This window comes from Orbicella franksi, chromosome 7 (assembly GCF_964199315.1).
Source record: "Orbicella franksi chromosome 7, jaOrbFran1.1, whole genome shotgun sequence".
NCBI lineage: Eukaryota > Metazoa > Cnidaria > Anthozoa > Scleractinia > Merulinidae > Orbicella > Orbicella franksi.
In genome coordinates, this window is record NC_138151.1 from 11174255 (window position 1) to 11197962 (window position 23708).

The 23708-nt window shown below is 40.2% G+C and overlaps 2 protein-coding genes across 3 annotated transcripts; both read left to right on the top strand.

The window, feature by feature from the left end:
* Nucleotides 1-74: 74 nt before the first annotated feature.
* LOC145492075 (uncharacterized) lies at nt 75-22819 on the top strand. Of its 2 annotated transcripts, XM_081471394.1 has the most exons (3): nt 75-207; nt 22426-22518; nt 22624-22819. In XM_081471394.1, the coding sequence occupies exons 1-3, from the start codon at nt 126-128 to the stop codon at nt 22800-22802; spliced, it is 354 nt and encodes a 117-aa protein (XP_081327520.1). In that variant the 5' UTR covers nt 75-125; the 3' UTR covers nt 22803-22819. The 2 variants fall into 2 exon arrangements, with proteins under 2 accessions (XP_081327520.1, XP_081327519.1); XM_081471393.1 differs by having other exon boundaries at nt 22426-22819.
* Nucleotides 16007-21960, top strand: LOC145492948 (uncharacterized). Its single transcript, XM_081472325.1, has one exon. It carries the CDS (start codon nt 17923-17925, stop codon nt 18979-18981), a length of 1059 nt encoding a protein of 352 aa, XP_081328451.1. The 5' UTR covers nt 16007-17922; the 3' UTR covers nt 18982-21960.
* Nucleotides 22820-23708: the final 889 nt, after the last annotated feature.

Sequence of the window (23708 nt, forward strand, 5' to 3'; positions counted from 1 at the left end):
GATACACTGAGAGCGCTGATCGGAGCTACACGACACAATACATAAAGGTAAATTCTCGGTTGGGGATGCGAAAGTAGTTGTTTAATGAGACATCTTACTCATGAATCGCAACTTTGACTGTGAAGATGACATTCAAGAAGTCACTGCGAATACGTGCATATATATACTGGTATGGTCTTCTTGCACTGCTGCTGCTTCTGCGTGCAGGTATGTGTTTATTTTCCCATCATGTATTATTTCGTCTGGGTCACTTAAAAGTCCAGGTCAAACTTCTATGCTGTCCTGGTTGTGTAACCAGCCTGCGATTAGAGAATACACTAAGTACTACAAACAAGTTAGTATTCTTGAGACAGAGTTCTGTTTAACACTTTACCTTTGTACGATTTGGTCAAAGACGGATTGGTTTCCCAAGCGGAAATAACCAAAGCATACTCGGAGGAAAAAATATGTAATTTTCAAGACGACGTTCGTCGACGTTCCTTGTTTCATTCGATCTGGCAGGAAAATTCCGCTAATACTTTCGATGATTTCGACTGAAGCGACTTTCAGCGTTTCAAATGCTGCACTCATTATGAACTAAAGGACAAGACGTATCGATATTATTATATATCATATATATCAGAAAGTCCGTAGATATCAGTAGGATGGTTCGCGACGAGTAGAGTGACATCTAGCGTATTTATTCGACGTTAATTAATACAGTAGAATCTCGCTATTTTCAACTTGGTTTGTCTCGAACTCCTAGCTGTAATCTCGATTTTTTTTAGTGTAAATTTCACGATGTACTTTATGCAATTGTTTGATGGGACATCTTTGCGATATCAGTGCTAGAGCCCGAATGCTGTTGTTACCAGGTAATATATAGATTTAGCAAAGCCTAAAAGCGTAGCTCCTGATTCCAAAAATTAACCATAAAAGAAAAAAAAAAACGACTTGTTTTTCTTGGATCAGAAACTCAAAATGTGATCAATTATGAGCATGTAATTGTTCAGCGTGTGGTTTTGCTACTCTTTCCGGTTAAATTTTAACAAACTATACCCACTATGAGCGTAACTTAAAAATTGTAAAAATTACCTACGCAGTACATCAAGGACATTCCAAGGGACAATTGTACAAGGAATATATCAGAAGAAAAGTCCACAACGCGCCAGAGGTTAACCACACCAAATTTTTGCCTTTACACGTACTCCCTCTTTCTTTCCCAGAGTAATAACCTGACTCGAGCCTGCGATCGAAAAACCAGTACCTGGTCAGCTGTTAACTTTTAAAAAATCGTAACCTCAATAAGTTCTAAACCTGAGCACGTGATATGGTCACATGATACTGGTCAGTGGATACCTTGTTTTGACAGCTGTCAATAAACCATAACACAGATGAGCAATATCAAAGATGCACCTATGTTAATTTTTAGATCGATGGCTTACATCATTTTCGAAGGCATGGGGCTCCACTCACACACAGGAACTCCCCTATAATGAGATTCATTCCCTACTACTCAGGAACTGTTACTGGATTACATTTAATTATTACTTTTTTTTCACTAAATAATGGCAAAAATTAACTTATAAGGAAGGAAGCAATATCAGGAAGCTATAAGTATTTTTCATTTACTATACAACTTGGGTAACCTACTGAAAGGTTATGAGGCATTGGTACATTGGTCAGCCAAGCCAAGATAAATTTGAATTGACACATCAATAACATTACAGCAGAATGGATAAACAATAATTATATCCTATTAATATACTGACATAATTTACAAAAAAAATTATACTGTACTACAGTTTGATCCCACTAATTCGAACTCGGCCATTTTGAATTCTGCGTTATTTTGAACTCAAAACCATATCCCTAATGGATTTGCACTCAAGTCAAATACTATCAGCTATTTCAAACTATTTTTCGTTTCTCCTGGGGGTTCGAAATGGCAGGGTTCAACTGTATATAAAAACAAAATTGTGTGTGAAACTTTATTAGGTTATTTCTTCCAAAAAAATATATAGATTATAAAAAATTTAGGGCAAAGAAATCTCTTCTCTTTCTTTTTGTTGTATTAAAATACCATTTTATATATATAAGAATTTAGGATGAAAGGCCCAGTTCTCTGTAATAAAAATATCAACATCATTTACATGCATATAAAAAGTTTAGGGCAAAGAAGTTCTTGCCCCATCCAGTTTTCTGTAAAAAAAAAATATATATATATATATATATATATATCATTTACATACATATAAAACATTTGGAGTGAAGAAGTTCTTGCCCTGCCCAGTTCTCTAAAACACAATACCATTTACATACAGATAAAAAGTTTAGGACGAAGAAGTTCTGGTCCTGCCCAGTTTTCTGTAATAAAAATATCATTTAAATCCATATAAAAAGTTTAGGGCAAAGAAGTTCTCGCCCTGCCTAGTTCTTTGTAATGAAAATATCATTTACACACATTTATTATATGGCTCGTGTTTGCAGCCAGTATAACGCGTGCTCTGATTGACTAATTCTAGGGCATTATTCTCCCATAAAATAGGACAAGAATAACATTTCAAGTGAACTTTGTTTGTCATCGATAAACAAGGAGAATGTAGAATTCTTTTAATATGCATTAGTTCACCTGTTTTGTGCAGTTGGTAACGATGAATGCATGGCCAGATAAGTGCTCCAATTAACAGATGGCTTTTTTGTCTTGATTTATTTTTTTTAGGCCACGTAATCGACTACTTATTAACCTCGAACGTTCGATCTTTACGGGAAAATCTCAAACCTCAGCCTTGCCATATAATTCTACTTGTAACGCAATCACGCGATCAAATAAACAACAACTACATACAATATCTTAAGTAACCTTTCTTGTTTGCCGGAAATAGCAAAGCAACATCGAGAAGGGGGGCAACCGAAGGCGCACCCCGAAACGATGCAGCCCGCGGGGTGTGTGGGTGGGTAAATAACTAAGCTAGAACGCTGTCTGAATAGAACTGATGAGCTATCATATGATCAAGCATTAATGTCCATGAGAGGCAGACAAAGCGACCTTAGTGACTTCGGCCTCGAGCGTAAATTTGTCGGGCACCCGCGCCAAAAACGGCCTCAATAATCGCAAGTTCCTATGCCATGTTGAGAGGCACGGTGGTCGGGAAGGGTTTGTCCTGCTCCAACGTAGTGTTCCCAGAAACGGCAGCAGGTTTGTCGGAGGCTATAGCCGCGATTGCACGGCGAAGCAGCACTCTGTGGCCGACGGAGAGCTCCAGGTCGGCGATATCACACTCAGATAGACCAACGACAATCTCCTCACAAGTTATGTCGTGTTCTTTCAAAACCTCCAGCAAGCTAGCGGGGAGATCATTCTCCGCACCGAAAGAAGACAGCCAGGGGCTTGATCCACTTACCTTCTTGGTGGATTTCTTACTTTTAGCGGACATAGTGAAAGGTGAAAAAGACTAAATAAAAACTGAATACTAAATAACTAAGCTAGAACGCTGTCTGAATAGAACTGATGAGCTATCATATGATCAAGCATTAATGTCCATGAGCGAGTTAATGAATAACCTACTTCATAAAATTAAATTATACCGGTATTGGCCAAATCCAATACCATACATTGACCTTGCCGTCGCTCGATCAATACTGCAGGGTCTCGGTTTAAGATTTTCCTGTAAAGACATCATTCTCGGTTAAATAAGTAGTTAATGAAACTATTAGAGCAGCAAAGAAGAAGGGGGAGCGAGAGAGCAGAGGGAGGAGAACGCTGTCACCAACTAAATTTTTTATATGTATGTAAATGATATTTTTATTACAGAGAAATGGACAGGGTGAGGATTTCTTCACCCTAAAGTATATATTAAATTATTTTAATTTACATTGTTCATTACTGAATATAGCCCTTTGTACAAAATATCTCACTGTACATAAACCAAAGCCAGACATGTAAATTCCAAAAACCTCTCAAAAGGAAAATAGGGGCCATGTGCCCCCGACCAAATCAAATAGAAAATCAAAATCAAAGTAGAGCTTCATGTGTAGACAGGGTTTACATACATAATCTCGACATTTCAACTAACCATTTCACCAAACCGAATTAACTGGACAAGAGGAAATCTAAATAAACACAATATGCATATATCACTGCATCTGAGAATCAAAGAGCAAATCCCGTTTAAATGAAGCCTGCATGACCGAAATTATCAACGAAAGGATACAAATTCAAACTAAAGCCAAGAAATGCATTTACAAGCCTGAAAACGACACTCCAGAAGTTAAAAAAAAAATTGGAGTGCTAAAGTTAAATAATTGTTCACGCTTAAGCATAGATTTGAATATTATTTTTGCCGACGGCTTTGCAGTCATTTTATCTGCGGTGGCTTTACCAGCCTTCAACCCCCAAGCATTTCACCAAACCGAATAAATTGAGCTAACAAAACGAGGAAATTCCATACTTTCTAAACACAATTTGCAGATCGCCACAAACAAGCAAATTTTGTTGGCTTCGGCTTAAAATCGTTAATTGACCTTTCTTGGTTTCCAACAACAGAGGAGGAAATTTTAGCAGTCTATGAGGCGAGTAGGCTCGATTACCAGCCGCTGTTCGGGAAAGGAGCCTGCGCTCCTCCCCCGGACTTAGACCGGACTCGAGAAAGCGGCGGAAATCGAGCCTATGAGGCGAGCGCCTGTGAAAAAAAGATTCAAAACTCGCCTTGCAGTGTTTACAAATAAGCTTACAGTTTGATTAGTTTTAGACGTGAGGTTGTAGTCCGTGAGGTTAGCGAAAACTATTTGTTTTCAATATGCAACTTACAACAATTTCCACAAAGCGACTCAGGTGTTGTTATTTAGCGATGAGCCATATTAATACGAGGTGATTTAAAAAATTGTCTCGCAGCATGGCCTCAAGTCAGGAAGACTTTGAGTAACTACCTGTCGAAGATAAGGCAATTTGATAATTTGTATAGAAAACACTTGAAAACGCCATAACATTAGACCAGTCGCTTACCGCAAATTCGGCCACTGGCTAAGTCTTCCAGGCAGATACTTGCAGCAAAAGTAGTGAAGACCGAACTGAACTAATCTTTTCGATAGATCAACGAATCAACCATCTCTTCTGCTGTATATAGCGTACTGTAATATCTCTAAACACATTGAACATCATGTGACTTTCCTTGCACGGCTGCACATCTCGACGCGCGAAATAACTTGTCAAGTTCTGTAGCCTCCTTTTTCAAGCTCTCCCCAGCTCTGCTTCATGGCATTGCTCGGTATTGTTTCATCTCCTTTCTCTCCGCCCTGACTCGCTCTAATTGACTAACAATAGTCGTTTCTACGCTTCGCGTATCCCAACCATGTCCCCAGGGCCTTCTCCGCGACGATTTTCAAAATGGCGGCTCGCCGACCCTGGTGAAGGCCGGGTCACGTGGTACAAAATCTCCAAAAAGTCTTTATCACATGACATTTTGAGTAGACCAAAACAAAATGGCAGCCAAAGTCGCTTAGTTAAAGAACCTGTAGCGCTACGGTAGGTCAAATTATATCCAGGAATCAGAAATGTAGGCTGTCTGTTTGCACTGTCGGGTGATCAGCTTACATAGAGACTGTGCGTATTTGAAATAAAAAAGATTCTAGTTATTTTTTTGTCGTTCTTTCAGTTTTTATGTAACTCTCAATTCTGATTGAGCTTAAGGTGGTATGGTACCCTAAAATATGGCGATGTTCATGAAAAATTCAGTTTCTTGAAAACAAAAGATTTCCTGTAAGACCCCTGAACACTTGTCAAAAACGTTTTGAAACTATCTTGCCGAATTTGCCTCTAGACGAGTGTGAAATTTAAGGTTACCGTATACCTTCAGATGGACAATTTTCTTCAAATCTGGATTTTTGGGTCAAAATATCGGTCGAAATGTGATCTCTAATTTAAAAAAAAAATTATTGAAAAAGACTAAATATTGGCGGAGAAATCGCGGTTTCACGTTTTCGCCGGAAGTAAAAGTTCCCTTTTGATTGACAGCTCAATGACGTTGTGCAATCAACCGAGACGACTTTCGCGGGAATTATACAGATGCCACGAATTGGCTACTTAGTTGATCAGCCGCTAAGCATCTTCCATGAGTATAATTCTTTTTAGTTATAGTTATGAATAAACCTGGACCACGGAAATGTCCGTGGACAAGTTCGAAGAAGCGAAAGAAGCGAACCAAAAATGAAAATGCAGCAATGAGCGAACAAGCGAAACTTGGCCTTGCGGCGTCAGATAAAGGGTCGTACTATCAGCAGGAATGGTCTGACGATTCCGACTCCGAGTTTGAAGCTACGGCTATGGGTTCTAGCCGGCAAAAGATCGAGTCGAGAGCTGAGAAGGGCACTGTATCGTTTTGGGAACTTGATAGCGATGAAAGTGCTGCTGACTGCAGTGACTCTTCTGATGAATGCGATAACGACCATACGTCGGACTCACTGAATATTATCGATGCACAGTTGCTGCAAGATGCTTTGAAAGAATCTGCCATCTGCAGAGACTGTAAAACCGGAGAACTTCAACTCCTTGAAGACAAAAGTTCAAGAAACGGCCAGGGACAGATTTGGACTCTTCAGTGCAAACGCGTCGATTGTAAATTTCATAAGAATCTAAAACGTTTTCACACCTCACAAAAGAGTTCACGATTTTGAGTTGAACCGTGCAATCGTTTTGGCCTTTCGGTCAATTGGTCATGGTTACTCCGCCGCTCAAAGGGTTTGCAGCATTGTCAATCTACCAGATCCCGTCTGCAAACAGCCCTGGTCGCGGCACACCCAAGCGATTTTGAAAGCTGCAGAAACCCTGCTCGAAGAAGAACTAAATGAGGCCGCCTTTGAAGTTAAGAGGCTGTTGAGGGACGTTGGAGATATCGAAGACTGAGGGAAAAAGTTGTAAATGCTGGTGCCAGTTTGGATGGTTCGTGGAGCAGCAGAGGCTGGTCAGCGCGCGATGGAATTGTTGCTGCAATATCGGTTGAAACTGGAAAGGTTGTGGACGTTGTTTATTTAAGTAGTTCGTGCAGTGAATGCTCCAAAATGGAGGAGAAGAGAAACAATGGCAAGATTTCCAGACGTGAATTTCTTGAGTAGTATCTTCGTCATGACGACAACTGTTTTCAGAATCATGACGGAAGTGTAGCGGTAAGTGTTCCATTTGTACTGTGATTGCATGCAACAGAAAACTCCCAGAAAATATTTATGACCAAACTCTGCGATTTTCCCTACCCTATTTATGACCAGACCAAAAATGCGATACCCTATTTATGACCGTTGCGGCTGCCACAGCTGCCCTAAACATAATTTTTGAAGGGCTTCTGTTTATGGTCTCATCGATAATAATGAAATCGTAGCTTCTTCTAAAAAACATACCCAATTCAAGACTAGAGTGCAAAAACCATACTCCATTTAAGACCAAAATGACCAAATCGATACCCCATTTATGACCAAAACGGATGAAAAACTAAACCCTTTTGCGCCGCACATACCTATATAGCCCATATAAGGGAACAGTCCACAGTGCAGCATTGTGTGTTTTCAACATGCAGCACTGATGATCTTGTGCCGTAGCAATTCAGCTGTAGTGATGGAACTGTGACTATGTGTCTATGGGTATAATTGCCTAGCCATGACGTTAAGAATATATATGTTAACCCTCGTTTGCCAAATAGAAGTAATTGACTTGTAAACGGAACGTCATGAAACATCATTCCAGGTTCTTTAGAAACAGCTGTACATCTCTCTTTGCTGTACAGAGTATTAACCAATGTGCCACTTCGGCATTGCCTATCACATGTGAATGTTTGTATAAATTATAATATTATTATTGTTTGATATTTCCATAATGGCCCTTGTAAGAGGAGGGAAAATTGTTAACTATTTTGCTTCTAACTAAGTATCAAAAGGGACAAGGAGAATCTGCTATGGAGAGAACGTTCCAGTTAATAATGATACATAAATGCCACCTTTTTTTATTAAATCTATTTATTTCTTTGACTGATCACTAGAAAAGGTTCTCAATCAGTATATCCAGTCTTTGTATGTGTGGTCATATTCTAGACATTCAAGGTCAAGAAAGGAAGGTTCTTTTATTTTAAATTCCATATAACTGTAAAATGAATAACATAAGCTCACAAATTTAAAAAGTCCCTAAATAAAGAATTGTCTCCTTTGGACATGATAAAATTTTACTTTAATTATTTGACATGTTTTATCAGGCATTTAGTTCCCTCATTTCCATGATCCTACAGAAGTCTTGTAGGTTTACTTGGAAGGCATCCTGAATAGACAGAAAGATATGTGCTATCATATAATGTAATGAATTCAAAGAATCAAATTAGAGGGGATCCCAAACATCCCAAAATATGTAAGTTACATCAAATTACTTTTGACCGTCGTGTGCCTGCACAAACGAATGAAAAAAGGAAAGCATCCAGCAACATCTTCAATGTGTACTCAGCGTTCAGTTTGAATGGACAAATTTAATTTACAAACAACAACAAAACAAATGCACTAAATAACTGACTTACCTCGCGAATCTCGTCCTTTATGTTGCCTGGTACCAGATGTCTGATAAAATTGAGTACCAGTTCTGGAAAGGCATACTCGGCATTCTCAGGTCCAATTTCGTTGCGCTGAAAATCAAGGATAATTGAAACCACAAATTAAATCATAAAAAGTTGTGGGCAGTCCAAGACAGGATTATTTCAGTCTACGTACCTCCACGTAGAATTCTGATTACTTACCATTAGCGCGTGCGCCCAAGAACAGTAATGATAGTACCTGTTCTTTCTGGCTGGCTTGCCTCTTTTCATCCGATCCGAAGTGCTTTTCTCCAACATATCAGCGAAAAAGTTTCCGTCGAATCTGTCAAAAATAAACGAAACAGTTCTTGCCATTTCGCATGAACGAATGGTTCGATTGCTGGATGTTTGTTCATCCTACAAATACGGCAGTGATATTAGACTTGAAAGGCTTTCTTATCAATCAAAATTATTTCTATCAACAGCAGAATATTACTATTATTATCATAAAAAGGACAAAGTGAAACATACCCGATTTCTGCCATCGCCATAATCATTCTCTCTCTAAAGTTTATCGGTTCATGTAAAGCTGCCGCGTTTTCCTTTTCTTGTTTTTTCCGCCCAGCCGCTTTAGCTTGCTTTCTAGTGGTCGTTCTCTTTCTTATCTTTCCCATTTTGCTACATTAGCTTCAAGAAAAAAAGTTGAGCAGCAAAAGAAATGTCTCCGGTTTGAGCGCAATGCGAAACAGCAGGGTTGTCCGAAGATTGCGCGCGTAGATTTCACCAGGAGGCGAACGGAAGTAAACTTTCCAAGCGCTGATTGGCTCAATTATGTAAGAACCCAGTTGAATGTGTTAGTGGGCGGAGTTTGTTTGCGAAGCAAGAAAATTTTTTCAGCGCTCTTTTCTCGAAACAATACTTTTCTTAGAAGGAGACATTTTAAAGAGCTACAAGTCAAAGAGAATTTGTTCAATTGCCCTCAAATTTGGACAGTAGCTAGTTTAACATATAAACTACAAACACGTGTCTGCGAATTGTTAGATCACTCCACATTTTTTTAATCCTATTTCGAAAAAGTCCTGTAACTTTTTACTGCAATTGAATATGGCAAAACGCAGATACGTTTTTTTAGCGCTTTGGGCCCTGAAACCGAGGAAAAAATTAAATTGGCGAAAAACAAAATTCGCTTTGACTTGTAGCTTTCGAAAGGTGATTCGGGCGCTCGCAGTTAGTGGTCGTGAAAAATTAGACAATTCATTTTATTTCAAAATTCTTGGTATAGTTTGATAGCCAGCTCTATAAGCTTTAATTTGATATAGGGGTTTAGGTATCTCCAGTTTAAACCGGACGCGCTACATCGCTTGCACGCGAGACACCCCTGAAGGTATACGGTAACCTTAAGGGAACTACACAGTGGTATAAGTTTTATTTACGTAGCAACGAGACCTAGTTGCACTAAATTTAATTATTTACCATTGAACTTAAAGTGCCACTAATCCCCAATATTTTTTTTTCCTTTAATAAAATCTACTAGTTTCCCTGATTACTTCAGCGAAAAAATTATCTCGATTGATAAAATCCCTGCGTTTCTACAGGCGTTTTAAACACGTGACTTCTATGTTCAAGACCGCGCAAAGCGGGATCTGGGTCGGGCTACTAGTGACGTCACTTCGGGAACCGGGCTAAGACACACAAGAGACTTTTGACTGAGCTTCTAGGGCAGTCAAAACATTTTCGGGTTGTTTGTGATTTATATTTTATCGAAACTGGACAAGAACTTTGAGTGAAAGAACTGTATCATCTAGCATTACAATTCGGAGTCTAGCTACGATTTGGACGGCTGCGAAGTACATATTTTTTTCCCTTTCGAAGTGCGGGTCGCCAGTCGAGATCGCCGCGTTGTATAATTATATTTAGGCCGGGATCGACAATTTGCCGGTCCATTTGGGTTATAAAGGTTCAAACAATGACTGAAGAGTTAGCTTACAGCTCTAAAAGAATTATAAAGATGTCAATGAACACGAAGAGTTGGTAATTTGACTTTACGGAACGTGCAAATTTCGGAGTGTCAAAACACTTTTACATTCAAATATTAATTTCCCCGAAGTACAAGTTTAAATGCGATGTAGTCGTACTCCACTCCTGCCTACTTCTCCAGATCAATGATTGAAAATAGTTTTAACATAAGAGATAAGCAGAGATGTCGACAAACAATATTCGAAGGTGAGGTAACTTTTCGCTTCGTTATTGTCGACCGACCGTAGTATATGCATGTTAGGGAGTTTAAGCAAATCGCTACGGCTGGCGCTGATACGGCTGCCGGCAGTAAATTTCCTCCAAAATGAGACACTGCGCATGTACGTCGTATATGCATGTATATGCATGTACATATAGTATATGCATGTACATATAGTAGATTAACTTTGTAATAGTTCTAGTTAGCAATTAATTAAATAATTAATTTTATTGTAAATCTAGGAATTGTAATCTAAACATTTTAATCGTAATTTTAAATTTTCAGCAAAGTTAAATTTAAAATTTAAATACACGACCTCACAAGCTTTTAGCTTTAATTATTATCGTGTTTGAATAAAGTTTATCTATCTATCTATCTATCTTGCATCCAGCCGTAGCTTGAAATCTGACTGCGCGAGTCGGGATGTTTTGCTGTAGTGGCTACTACGTCGGGTTTATTTCGCTTCTTTGGCCCTTTTCAACGGACATCTCTGCATCTTAAGAATTCCATTGGATACTATATCCTTTAAAGTCAATTTAAGTCAAAGGTTGTGTCAAGGTTGCCTCTCATAAGCTTGTAAATCAGTATCCTGAATTTACGACAAGTTTTGGCAAAGGTGTTGGAATGGCGAAGTGAGTCAAGTAAAATATTCGTGTTGAGCACGTGGTTGTTTTTCTTCGGTTACGTTTGCTTTGAGGGTTTAGTCAAGATGTTTTATATCCGGATGACTATACGGTGCTATTTTGCTTCTTTGAGTATTGATATTTGTGTTCTTTACTTGATATTCTTTGAGATATTTGTCTCTGAAATTGTATATTTCATCCATGAAATTGTTATGGTACAAAGTGTATGGCATTCGCTTTCGCTCAGAAATAATCTGCATGTTCGTCCCAGGAAAGCGAATAACGGCCGTTGTCCTTTGACCGAAGCCATTTGGCTGAGAGAAACTAAATAAAAGAGATTTTACACCCCTCAGCCGATGTTTCTTTCATCTTTGTATTTCGCTTTGCCTGCTAAACATAAAATTTGGCAAGCCACTGAGACGTACTCTCCCCAGACCTTTTCGGTCACTGCAGCCGTAGTAGCACCAGCTGTAGTGATTTGCTTAAACTTCCTATTCAATTACTGTGTACGAACACAAGCTACGCAAATTTGCATATTCCGTACTCGTGAAATCATGGAAAATCCTTCGATAAGATCTGGAAAAGAGGTTCAGCATACTTTCAGTTAAATGAATACATTTCTTTATTTTGAATGAAATGTCCATTTTACGCACGCTAATAACCTGGAAGTCCTCGACTTAGTAGTTTGCGTTTTGGTTGACTGACAAGGGCATTCTTCTTTCAGCACAACAATCTCCGTCGGTAGCTATAGAGTCGAATCTTAATCGTTTGTTTCACTTTCCTCATATATTTATAAATGCTTGATCCATTCTAAGTTTGTAATTTAGATGTATTTCGTTCCTCAAAGACGAAGCTCAAAGAGCAAAACAACTCTCTATTCGGAATGGCCATTGAGAAACACGGCCAGATTACAGGCGACCTCCGGCGTGCGTGTGTTATTAAAATCAACAAATACATAGCTAGTTCACCAGTTCGAAGCCTCAACAATCTTCTTCGAGTCGTTGTAGAACGTAGGTTTCGTTTACTATTCGTTTAGACAAGTCTCTATTTCAAAACGCAATGCGTTTAATTTACCGTGTAATTTCGTCGGCTATAGTTTCGTCAGGGACTCGGAGGATCGTTTGCGCTCGAAATAGTCAGATGGCTTCCAGCTTATCCCAAATTCGTGTCTTATGCAATACCTTGACAATTTCAAGCTTTCCACTAGAGATAGAGAAGAATATACAGGCCATGAAAATCTCTAGCTTTTTACAGTAGCGGCGAACCCGAGATCGAAGAAATCCTCAATGGCTCCCCGGCTTTAGCTTCGCGCAGATCAGCCCACTTCTTTGGTCTTTTTCTCGTTTCTAATAGAGTTTCATCGAGATACAGGTATTGAATGAAGAGGAATACTCTATTCTACGAATCCTGTATTGCTACAGCCTCCAACAACATATCTTCCTTGCATTCTGCAACGATTTTGACACATGCACACACTAATGACACTATTGCATGCTCGCATACATTCTTTTCAGAAACAAAATATTGTTATTCCCGAAGTGATGTCAAAAGCCAACTCGTCCCATTCTCCGCTATTCCTCGGTCGTGAACATGGAAAAGTGCAAATTTGCAAACTTTAAAAATTCATAGAAAATTAACAAAAATAGCTACAACGATAATTTTTTCGCAGTGGTGATCAGGAGAAAAAGGAAATTTATATTCGTGAAAAAATTTTTGTGGTTAGTGGCACTTTAAGCCAATAATTTTACTTCTATCTACCCGAATGGCCATTCTTGTTGCGCAATGTTTTAAATCCTGTTGATTATTTAAACCCTTTTTGAGTAAAGTTAACCTGAAATCAAACCTGTTCTAGTAAATATTTTTGCCTGAGCTATGTCTTGTACATTTCCTTTCCAAATGAAGTATATGCATACATGTATCAATGGCTCAATGCATGTAACTGAGAATGAGTTGATCACAAGAAATTAGTTATAGTTGTTAATTATTGTTCACTGGCATAAAATTTAAATAAATAGTACATGTACCTTAAAAGCAGCGGAAAGTACTTTATTGTTCCAACTTTATATTGACCCGTCACAACACATCATTTTGATTCTCATTCTTGCCGAGTTAATTTCATTTTTAATGCTATAACACTGATCAGCCCTCAAGAACTGTTTTGGATTTGCGTGTACATTTTCAGAGTAAAGCTGCTAGCACCAACTGCAAGAAGAAACATTCTAAAATAAACAAAAGTTGTTACCCCCATACAGTAGTGCAGTAGTTTTTGTGTTTGCGTTTCTCCAACCAGGAGAAGAGCAGCCTCTCCCTTGTTATGGATGAAAATAATGGAATTATGGAATTGATACTGCCATTACCTTAGGAAAAGGTCCCAAATAGCCATCAGCATTGTGTCAACAATGGGCTTCACTTGTCATAATCTGAATATGCACTTGAACTTGACTAAGCATGTCTTTTCTTACTTTCCAATTGTGAGTAATTATTTATAATGAAAAAAATAATTTTTTCCTTCATCAATGCCTTTTTTTGTTGTTGTTGTTTTTTTCTTAAAATTATTGAATTTTGTTGTTTTAATCCTTTGTACAAACATTTTATTTTAAATTCGATGCATCAGCTATTTAAGCTAGGAGCCTAACAAGGTGAAGCTCCAGATCATCGAGTATAAATAAAATATGCTGTTATGTTGTGTTCTGGTTGTGTTGAGAAATCACATCAACTATCCTCTACTGATTAGCGATATGCAACAGTGGCGGATCCAGACCTTGAGCTAGGGGGGAGAGGGGGGGAGGGGGGGAGGAGGGGGCGGTTGTTTTTTGTTTTTTTGTTTTTTTGGCTTGCCCTGCCGGCTTTTCTTTTTTCTGCGATTCTTTTATACCCAAAATAAGGGAGGGCCAGCCCCCCCCCCCCGTCCCCCTCCCCTAGATCCGCCACTGTGCTTTTTTTGTGACAACCTATTCAAGTCCAATGATTGCCTTATCGTACAAAAGGACGTTTGCTTCTGAAGTTTTAAGGTGGTTATGCTGTGCTATAATTTGGACTCTTTAATTTGTGCTATAATTTGGACTCTTTTCTCAGTGTCTGGAAAATGTGTTGCATCTCTGCCGTGGTTGTTATGATCACGAGATAGAAGTCACTGTTGACACTGGTATGATTCCCCATTTACCTGACTGGTAGAAAAATCAAAAAACAAAAAAATCAACAATTAACTCAAGAACTGCGAGGAAAAATCACTACCCAGCAGTAATTCTGTATACAATGAATTTTGTGAAACAAATGGTATATTCAATATAATAAAAGAGTTAAAGTATTGTAAAGTAGCACAAGCAGTACATAGATTATCTATTTTTGTTGTCTTCATGTGGTAAGTAAGATTCTCTTGAAAATTTGTCATCACCCATAAACCTTTTTCATAACAGCTCTTATTGGCCCTTTCCAGCGCTAAGATGGTAATTAAAGGCAATTTATTTGCAGCACTTTTTGACATCCATACAGAGGTACTTAAATCCTCAGATCTCGCTTCTCCAATGGGGAGACCAGAGGAGGCCAGACTGGAAAAAGGCAATAAATTCAAATCGCTTCCCCTGTATTTATTTGTAAATTAGATCTTTCTGAAAATATCATAAATATTAATGATCTCCATCACCTACACTCTTTTTATAAGAACATATTTTATAAGAACATCAAGGCGCAAATTTGCAAAATTTTAAGAATAAACCTGAGGCTGAGTCTGAGATTTTGAAAAGAATATAATTTTGTGTTGAAAATTCGTAAATACAATACTAAAAAAGCAACAATAACAGCACTAGCCATATATTTGACGCCAGCGCTAATAACATTTCTGCAAGACGTTATGTACATTGTTTCGAGAAATCTTTAATGCCTGCAGGCTGGTTCTAAAATTACTTCAATACCATCCAGACACCAAATACATTTGACAACAGAAATTTCATAAGCTAAAATCTAAGAAATTATATTTACAAGAATATTTTCAACCTAAAATCGGCAGAAAAATAAAATTATTCAGCCTCAGCCGAAAAAACAATATATATTATCATTATTATTAGAAAAAGAGTGTATTTCAAATAAGATTTGAAATAAACCTGAACCGGTTTAATACAGACAGTAAGTCTATTTTTAAGGAATACGTTTCCGGACACAAGAAAAAAGAAACGATTTTCCGTAGAAAAAACAAGGGTCAGTAAAGAGCAAAAGTTCCTTTTAGATTTGAAATTCGAACAGATAAACAACCGCGTCCAACTCTCTTATCCCGCTCTACTTTGTTTCCGTACGCAGAAAATCCAATTGTGCATGAATATAGGACAGCAGCAGTGGTAACCTAAAGCTAAAGGAGGGCGGGGCGGTATCCGCCGCTGAGCAAAAACAGCACAAAAGACCGCTTGTGGCGAGCCGCAGCTCGCTGGCTGTCGGCATTTCTGTATTATACTTCATAATTAAATGTTCGTTAAACGTTATGTTTTCCCGCGCTTATTTCCACTTCTATGGTATAGATTACATCTTTTAAATTAAAATCTAATGGAAAAGATTCACCTTTCAAATCGAATCCTATAAGATCTTTCTCATTTGTATAAACACTCGCCGTGTCCGCCATATTTCCTTAGGATGACTGTATTCAAACCAATCAGCCTGTTTGTATGAATGGGCCAATCAGCAAGGGTGTTAGTTCAGCGTAGCCAAGGGTCTTCTCCCGACGAGCCGCCATTTTGAAAATCGTCGAGGAGAAGGCCCTAGGTACGAGGTTGCGCGTATCCACGACTAAAACGATGTTTTTGCGCAGGTAAAGGACACTTCTTGACACAAGTCGGTTTCTTAATTACACGGGTGCATGATTTAACCCATCCTCGTTCCTAGGCTCTCTCACCTCTGCCTCTCTTGGTCGTTTTGAAAGATCCTGGTTACGGCTGGTCACGTGACCACCTGTGACACAAACTTTTCCACGGGGGTAGAGTCAACAAATAATTTTTGTCGATCTCAACTGAAGCGAAAGAAAGGCGATCGCTTGTCATCGCTATATTAAACCACACACGGGCAAATACACCTTTGAATTCTCCAGTCTTATTCTAAGCTTCACACAAGTCAAACAAAAACAGACATTATATGCAGCACATATAATGTCATTTTATATCGAGCCATTTTCTTGACTGTTGGTAATAGACGTCAAGGTTATTTGGGTGGAGCAGGAATGGCAGATCACTTAGGAACCTCCAATCAGATGAAAGTGGGCGGGCGCACTGATATTACTTAGATGGCGTGCACTGTTAATTTTGGCCTCCTCGCCATTCAACGGCAACGCCAGGCTTAACAGAACTTTCAGGTTTCTTAGGTAAGTACAATAGTTCTCTTTTCCCTTTCTTTGTCCGTTTGTTAACCTGCTGAGTGGGATTTAGATTCTGCCGTTTAATTTTTGCTATGGGAAAAGCACGTGTTCTAATTTTGGGCCATTCCTTTATCCGTCGCCTTCACGACCTAATCGTTCACTCACGGGATCATCAGTACACTAAAAAGTTTGGCATAACGACACCAGACTTCATTTGCAAATGGCACGGTGTCGGCGGTCGAACGATCGCCGAGGTTTTAAAATATGATTTTAGTGTCATTAAGGGACAAATGACTTGGTCGATTCCTCCCCCCTTACTGTGGGTTCTTCTCTTGAACATCTAGCTACCTTACCGCACGACGAGTATAACGTGGACCTGATTTGTGTCTGCCAAACCCTCCGTCGTTCCTCGTCCAACGTTCCATTTAACAAGAATGTTGGATTACTGACTAAATACCTAAAAACGGTACTCGAACCTGTCCCATACGCATCCTTTTGGTCTCACAGAGGGTTTTGGCAAACAAAGAGTTCATTTTTGTGTCGTGATGACGTTCACTTGAATGGTGGGGGGCAACATAAATTATATCGCAGTCTACGAGGGGCAGTACTCAAATGCTTGCGTTTACTGGATGATATTTAGCTACCAATTCGTTATATAAGCTGGTCACCAGTTCCGTGATTCATTTTCATGGCTTTTATTGCTGTGTTGCGTCCGCAGCTGTTTGTACTTCCATTGGAAGTTTATCTTACCGACATGGACAATCTGCACTATGCCCTTATCTTGTCGGCTGTCTTTAATGTCACTATTACGTTAATGGGGTGCATGCTACTTTTCTTAATTTTAATGGCAGCGTGTTATTTTTATACATTCCTGCCTTTGATTGCTGCCCCCTGATTGACGCACGTATTGTTATTTTTGCCATGATAGCAGGACTTTTCCATTAAGTGTACAACCCTCTTCCGGCCGCTTATCGCGCGCCCAATGCACTTGGTTAATGTCCTTGCTCTGTTTTGTGTTTAATCCGGAACTTGGTCTTCGACCTGCTTAAAACATATTTGGTTTTTGATTCTGGACTTATGTGTCCTTGCATTGTTCCGCGCATTAGCATTTTAGTTCCGCCCTCTCGTTTCTCTCCGGGACATTCTCGACCCCTCCTTTATTGATTTTCGCATCCTAATTTGAATATATATTACACTTTCTGCAAAGCTATGTCCTCTCGTAAACGCCCGACTAGCAGCGCCACACGTGGTCGCCCTAGGCGTGCCCGATCGATTCCCCCGACATCGACAGCAACAACTGGCCCGCCTAGCACAGGCGTCAATATGGAGGCGCTGACGGCCTCTATCACAGCCGCGGTAACCAGTGCAGTACAGGCCGCCATGCAGACACAAAAGCCGCCTACAAATGAGACCCCAGCCAGCGCTAGCGAAAGCACTGCCGTGTCGGTGGAAGGGGCGGTCTCCGAACAGTTGGCATTGATAACATCCCCTACGGCAGGTACAACAAAGCGCGACTCCTCTGGGGCGTCTTCTACCTTAGAAAATTCAGGAAAACTAGTTTTTTCAAGCCTTGCCCTCGAGCTGGGAGGAGGCGTTACGGAAAAGATTAAGGCCAAAGTTTGGGCTAATGAGTACGTAAACTTCGGTCTTCTACTATCAGTAGCCCCAAGTCCTGACCTCTACTCCATCTCGATCAATACTTCTACTCCCAGCTTGGGCGCTCAGCTCACCCTTGAACCCTCTGAGCCTCCGAAAAAGATCACAAATATTAATCAATGGATCTCTGCGTTTAATACTTTCGTCGCAATATACGTAGTCAGATTTCCTCACGCGGCACCTAAACTAATGAAATATTGTGAAATCGTCAGAGATATAGCCGCCAAATTCGGTGATTGGGTATTTTACGACGAGCAATTTCGCCTTCTCCGGCAAACTGCTCCTAACACGTATCCTTGGGATGCAGTACACTGGGAGCTCTGGCTAAAGGTGACATTTCGTGGACGACAAACGTCCTCAATCGGTGACAGGCCCCAAGGCACTCGACCACGATCCCACCAGTCGCCATTTCCAAAAGGAACATGTTGGGCTTTTCAGTCGGGCCGATTCTGCGGAGGGGGATGCAAATTCGACCATAAATGCTACAAATGCGGAGCAAAACACCCCGCCACACGTTGCATTGCCGAGGGTCAAAAGCGCGCCCAATCCCCCTCCCAAGTTCCATCACAGAACTCCACAGCCGATAACGCCCGTAAAGGCCGATCGACTTGAGGAGCTCTTAGAAGGTTACCCCTTTCAGTTAAAAGTTTATCTCATACGCGGTTTTAATCTTGGTTTTCGTATCCACTTCGAGGGGGAGAGACGCGTTTTTGAACCTCCCAATTTAAAGAGTGCCATAGCGCAGCCGGATATTATTCGCGATAAACTCGACAAAGAAATTAACGCGGGTCGAATAACCGGTCCTTTCCAGAGTCCACCTTTCCCTGACATGTTTTGCTCACCTTTAGGCATAGTTCCCAAGAAAAACCCTTTGGAATTCAGATTAATCCATCACTTGTCCTTTCCTCGGGGTTCCTCTATCAATGACTCTATCCCTAGCGAAGTTTCTTCCGTTGTGTATGCAACCATCAACGACGCTATATCCGTGCTCAAACGCATGGGGTGGGTTTGCTTTATGGCCAAAACTGATATAAAATCGGCTTTTCGGATTATCCCAGTCCACCCCGACGATCATCCTTTGCTAGGCATGACATGGGAAAACCTTTACTATTATGATCGTTGTCTGCCAATGGGCTGCTCCTCTTCTTGTGCCATCTTCGAAGCATTTAGCACCGCACTGGAATGGATCGCTATACATCGTCTGGGGACCTCCAGCGTACTGCATATCCTGGACGATTTTCTATGTCACTTTAAACATAACACCAGCAACCGGCCGGTGGACATAATTATTGTACGCGACCCTGCTTCTCCATTTTGCCCAGTGCAGACGATGCTCGATTACTGCAAACTAAGGCTGTTTTCGCCAGGTCCGCTGTTCTGCCTGCACAACCGTCCCGTCACCATCCCGTCCCGTCACCGTCAACTCAGTTCAAGGCTCAACTTCGCTCTTGCCTATCGTTTTGTGCTCTTGATTCGAGCCGATACAAAAGCCACAGCTTTCGCATCGGGGCTGGCTGTCACGCTGCTGACCTAGGTTTCTCCGATTCTCAGATCAGGGCTCTTGGTCGCTGGAAGTTCGATGCATTTAAGCTATATATCCGAAACGACACCCTTGCCGCTAATTAACTTTCTTATCGTCCTAGTCGGTGCGTAGGTGCTGTTTATTGATGAAATATTTACTGTAGTGTAACGTAGTGTCTCTAATGGCATGGACACACCAGTCAGTCATGAGCTGTGGCACTGTTCATGCCTATAGTTATACGTATCCCTTTAGTAGCGTTACGTACTTAACACGCCAGTCAGTTATGAGCTGTGGCACTATTCTTGCTTGTAGCCTTAAGTTGCTGTAGTTGAAGTGTGATTAACATGCCGGGCAGTCAGAAGCTGCGGCTCGTTAATTACGCGTATCCACAGTACAGATCTACAATAACAAGTTGACACGTCATGTCTTCGGAGGTCAGACTTGGGCTGCTTCAAGACTTGGCATACTTGGGTTTTATTAGAAGCACTTTTTACATTATTCTGATATTTAACCGGATAAAAGAATTGGTAAAATCATTTTTTCATCGTCGGCTGGGTTCTGCTCTCGTCTTGGTGGGGCGGCCACATTGTGTGGCTTGTGGCGGTTTTTTCGTGTCCCACCTTTGCTGAAGATATCATCAAATGCTTGTTATTTTAAGATAGGATATTTGAGAAAAATAAACGTCACGCTAGTGGCCTTATTTACGCCAGAAAGTTGTTTGCTCACGGTGTCTGCTTAACTTATTAAACGTGCTTCAGCAAACGAGCGCGATGAGAGCAGTCCCCAAACCCTTCCGAGGAGTAAAATGGAACGAGATAAAAACAAACATTATATGCAGCATATATAATGTCATTTTATATCGAGCCATTTTCTTGACTGTTGGTAATAGACGTCAAGGTTATTTGGGTGGAGCAGGAATGGCAGATCACTTAGGAACCTCCAATCGGATGAAAGTGGGCGGGCGCACTGATATTACTTAGATCGCGTGCACTGTTAATTTCGGCCTCCTCGCCATTCAACGGCAACGCCAGGCTTAACAGAACTTTCAGGTTTCCCTCCACCTCCCCTGCTCCAGCCAAATACCTTGTGAGCTGATTGTCCATGTGGCGGTTTTTTCGTGCCCCACCTTTGCTGAAGATATCATCAAATGCTTGCTATTTTAAGATAGGATGTTTGAGAAAAATAAACGTCACGCTAGTGGCCTTATTTACGCCAGAAAGTTGTTTGCTCACGGTGTCTGCTTAACTTATTAAACGTGCTTCAGCAAACGAGCGCGACGAGAGCAGTCCCCAAACCCTTCCGAGGAGTAAAATGGAACGAGATAAAATATATTTATATATCTCCAGCGTATTGAAGTATTACTCTGATTTCAATTCCAGGCGGTCGAATCACTAAGAAGTAAAACTGTTTCGCTGTTTCATGTTGCCTGAATTAACCTCACAGCACATTGTTTGAGATATGTCCAGGATTGAACGCTAATGAGATTCACATTCCTTATGATAAGCTTCACAAAGTGTCCACATTGGTAAAAAGTCACCAAAACACACACAATTCTGTCAAACATGAAGTAATATGAAAATGTCAAATAACCCTGCCAAATATGAAGTACTAATTAAACAGTACTTGCGTTCAATCCTGGACATAAGTGCAAAACTGTAAATCATTTTACATTGCTGTAAATCGATATCAAATGCAAGTCAAAATAATCTGCTAATCGGCCGTGCATGTGGCAGAAAAACTTTTTTTACATCGAAAATACCGCACAAAGAAGAAAATAAATTACCTCCGAATTCAAAGATTCAAGAGACTGATCCACTGGTTTCACTTCGATTCGGTAAGTGACGTTTTACAAGTGCTCACCGTCAAAAAGTTTATGCTCCATTCGGATGCCCAATTTCTTTGACAACGAAAGTCTTCTATATTTTGGAGACGGCAGAAATAATGTAGCATTCTTCAACGGCAAAATTCCACATCAAACCCCGATAAAGTGGGTAGTTTTTAGCGACTGCTCAAGGTTTTGCAACCCACAAAATTTGCTACTGCAACAATTAAAACACTCTGCCACCCCTCCCGCCCAGCAAATCTTTTTACCACCCAGATTCTGGGTGGTCACGTGACCAGCCGCAATTAGGGTCTAGAAGAGCGAGCCTGGGAACGAGGTTGGATTTACTGTGTAAAAGAAACGAAATAAGCTTACATTCCTAGCACATCCCTAGAAAAGACTTAACAACAATTCGCAGTAAGTTCAAAGAACTGTTCCTTACCGTTTAGGTCTTCTGTAACACATGATACGCTCCGATGGTAAACGATTTTGCTTTCAAGATCTACATATCTGAGCACCACGCGATGCGAAAAACAAAATCGCGGTTAGCGAGACTGGTGAGCGGTCGCTAAGCACTTGTGAAAGTAACCGCTGCCACGCAATCTGGTTGACCTGCAGCCACATCTTTATAGCAGAGACAGCATAATTATTTCAAATTACTGTAACTCGTAAATTTCTATTTTTTTTTTTTTTTTATTGTATTTATTTATAGTGTGTGGACTAAAATTTGTCTCGTCCTATAATAACAAGAAGGTGACTGGAGTTCTGGGATCCTCTGTTAACTTCACTTGGGCCTTCAGTGGAGGTAATGTGGACCTAGTTCAGTGGGGAACAAAAAAGGATGGAGTCTTTGTCTTTCAACAACTTCTAGTAATTGTAACTAAGGACACCACAACTATCACAAATACAGATCCTCCTTACAGTGGACGTGTGAGTGGAGTCTGGAACGGTAGTAGCCCTGGACGGGCCACGTTCTCACTGAACGCAATCCAGAAAGCAGATGAAAGGTCTTATATGTGCAACCTTGCAACTAAACGTCTTGGTGTACCTGTTTTTGATTTGGTTCGATTGCTTGTTGTAGGTGAGTAAACAATGGTAGCTTTCCTTCTTTTATAACTCAATGTACCAATTTCTCTCCTTAGCGCAGCATTTTATTTATTTGTTTTTTTCAGTTGTGGGTTAGGACTAAAGGGCTTTACATTGATGAAAAAGAGGTTTCAATAGAAGGCAACTGCTATATATAGTTATATAGTGTGACACCACTGAGTACGTTGCTCTTTATCAGCGCATTGCATCCAAACGTAACATCTCGATTTAAACCATGTAAACGGCAAACAAACAAGGTCTCGAAAGGATATGAGAAGTCTGTAACGTCTTAGTGTTCACTAATAAAACAATATCTATGCAGGTCAATATGCCGTTGTTGTCTTGAAAGTTGGCAACCAATGTACCAATAACAGGAATAGCTTTTCATTTAAAATACGCATGGAAATTTACAAGGAAATTAAGCTTCAGAAGTTGGTCGCGAAATAATGCTTGATCTTTTCCTAAGGCTAAATTTTACGCAGATTCCGTTTACGCTTGAGTTTAGAGATGATATGTATCAGGTGATATCTCAAGCACGAAATACCGTGTTTGACCACATTTCAAAACACTGAGAGGAGAATTGAAAATACGACGCGTAGCGGAGTTTTCTTTGACGGACTTCCAGGTGTTTGGAAATGTCGTTAAGCACTGTTACACTGGTTTACTGTAAGAAAATTTATTTTTCGAAGCATCCATCTCTAACTTTCAATGCTTTCACGGCTTTGTGGAGGACGTACTTCTGACTTTTGACTAGGTTATAAGTTGGTGAGACTGATGACATCCGAGTCTTACCCCCTGGAGGAGTATGTTCCTTGTGGTAACGTCTTAGGTATGCCCTCTGACGCAGTCCAACAGTTTCTTTAGAAGCGACATAACTTTGTTCCGTTCCACCATTGCATTATTGTACAG

Excerpts from the sequence above, each read along its gene's own strand:
- LOC145492948 (XM_081472325.1), top strand. The coding sequence starts at position 17,923 with ATGTCCTCTCGTAAACGCCCGACTAGCAGCGCCACACGTGGTCGCCCT.
- LOC145492075 (XM_081471393.1), top strand. The coding sequence starts at position 126 with ATGACATTCAAGAAGTCACTGCGAATACGTGCATATATATACTGGTAT. Across the intron at positions 208-22,425 it reads GCTGCTGCTTCTGCGTGCAG|TGTGTGGACTAAAATTTGTC; the intron begins GTATGTGTTTAT and ends ATTTATTTATAG.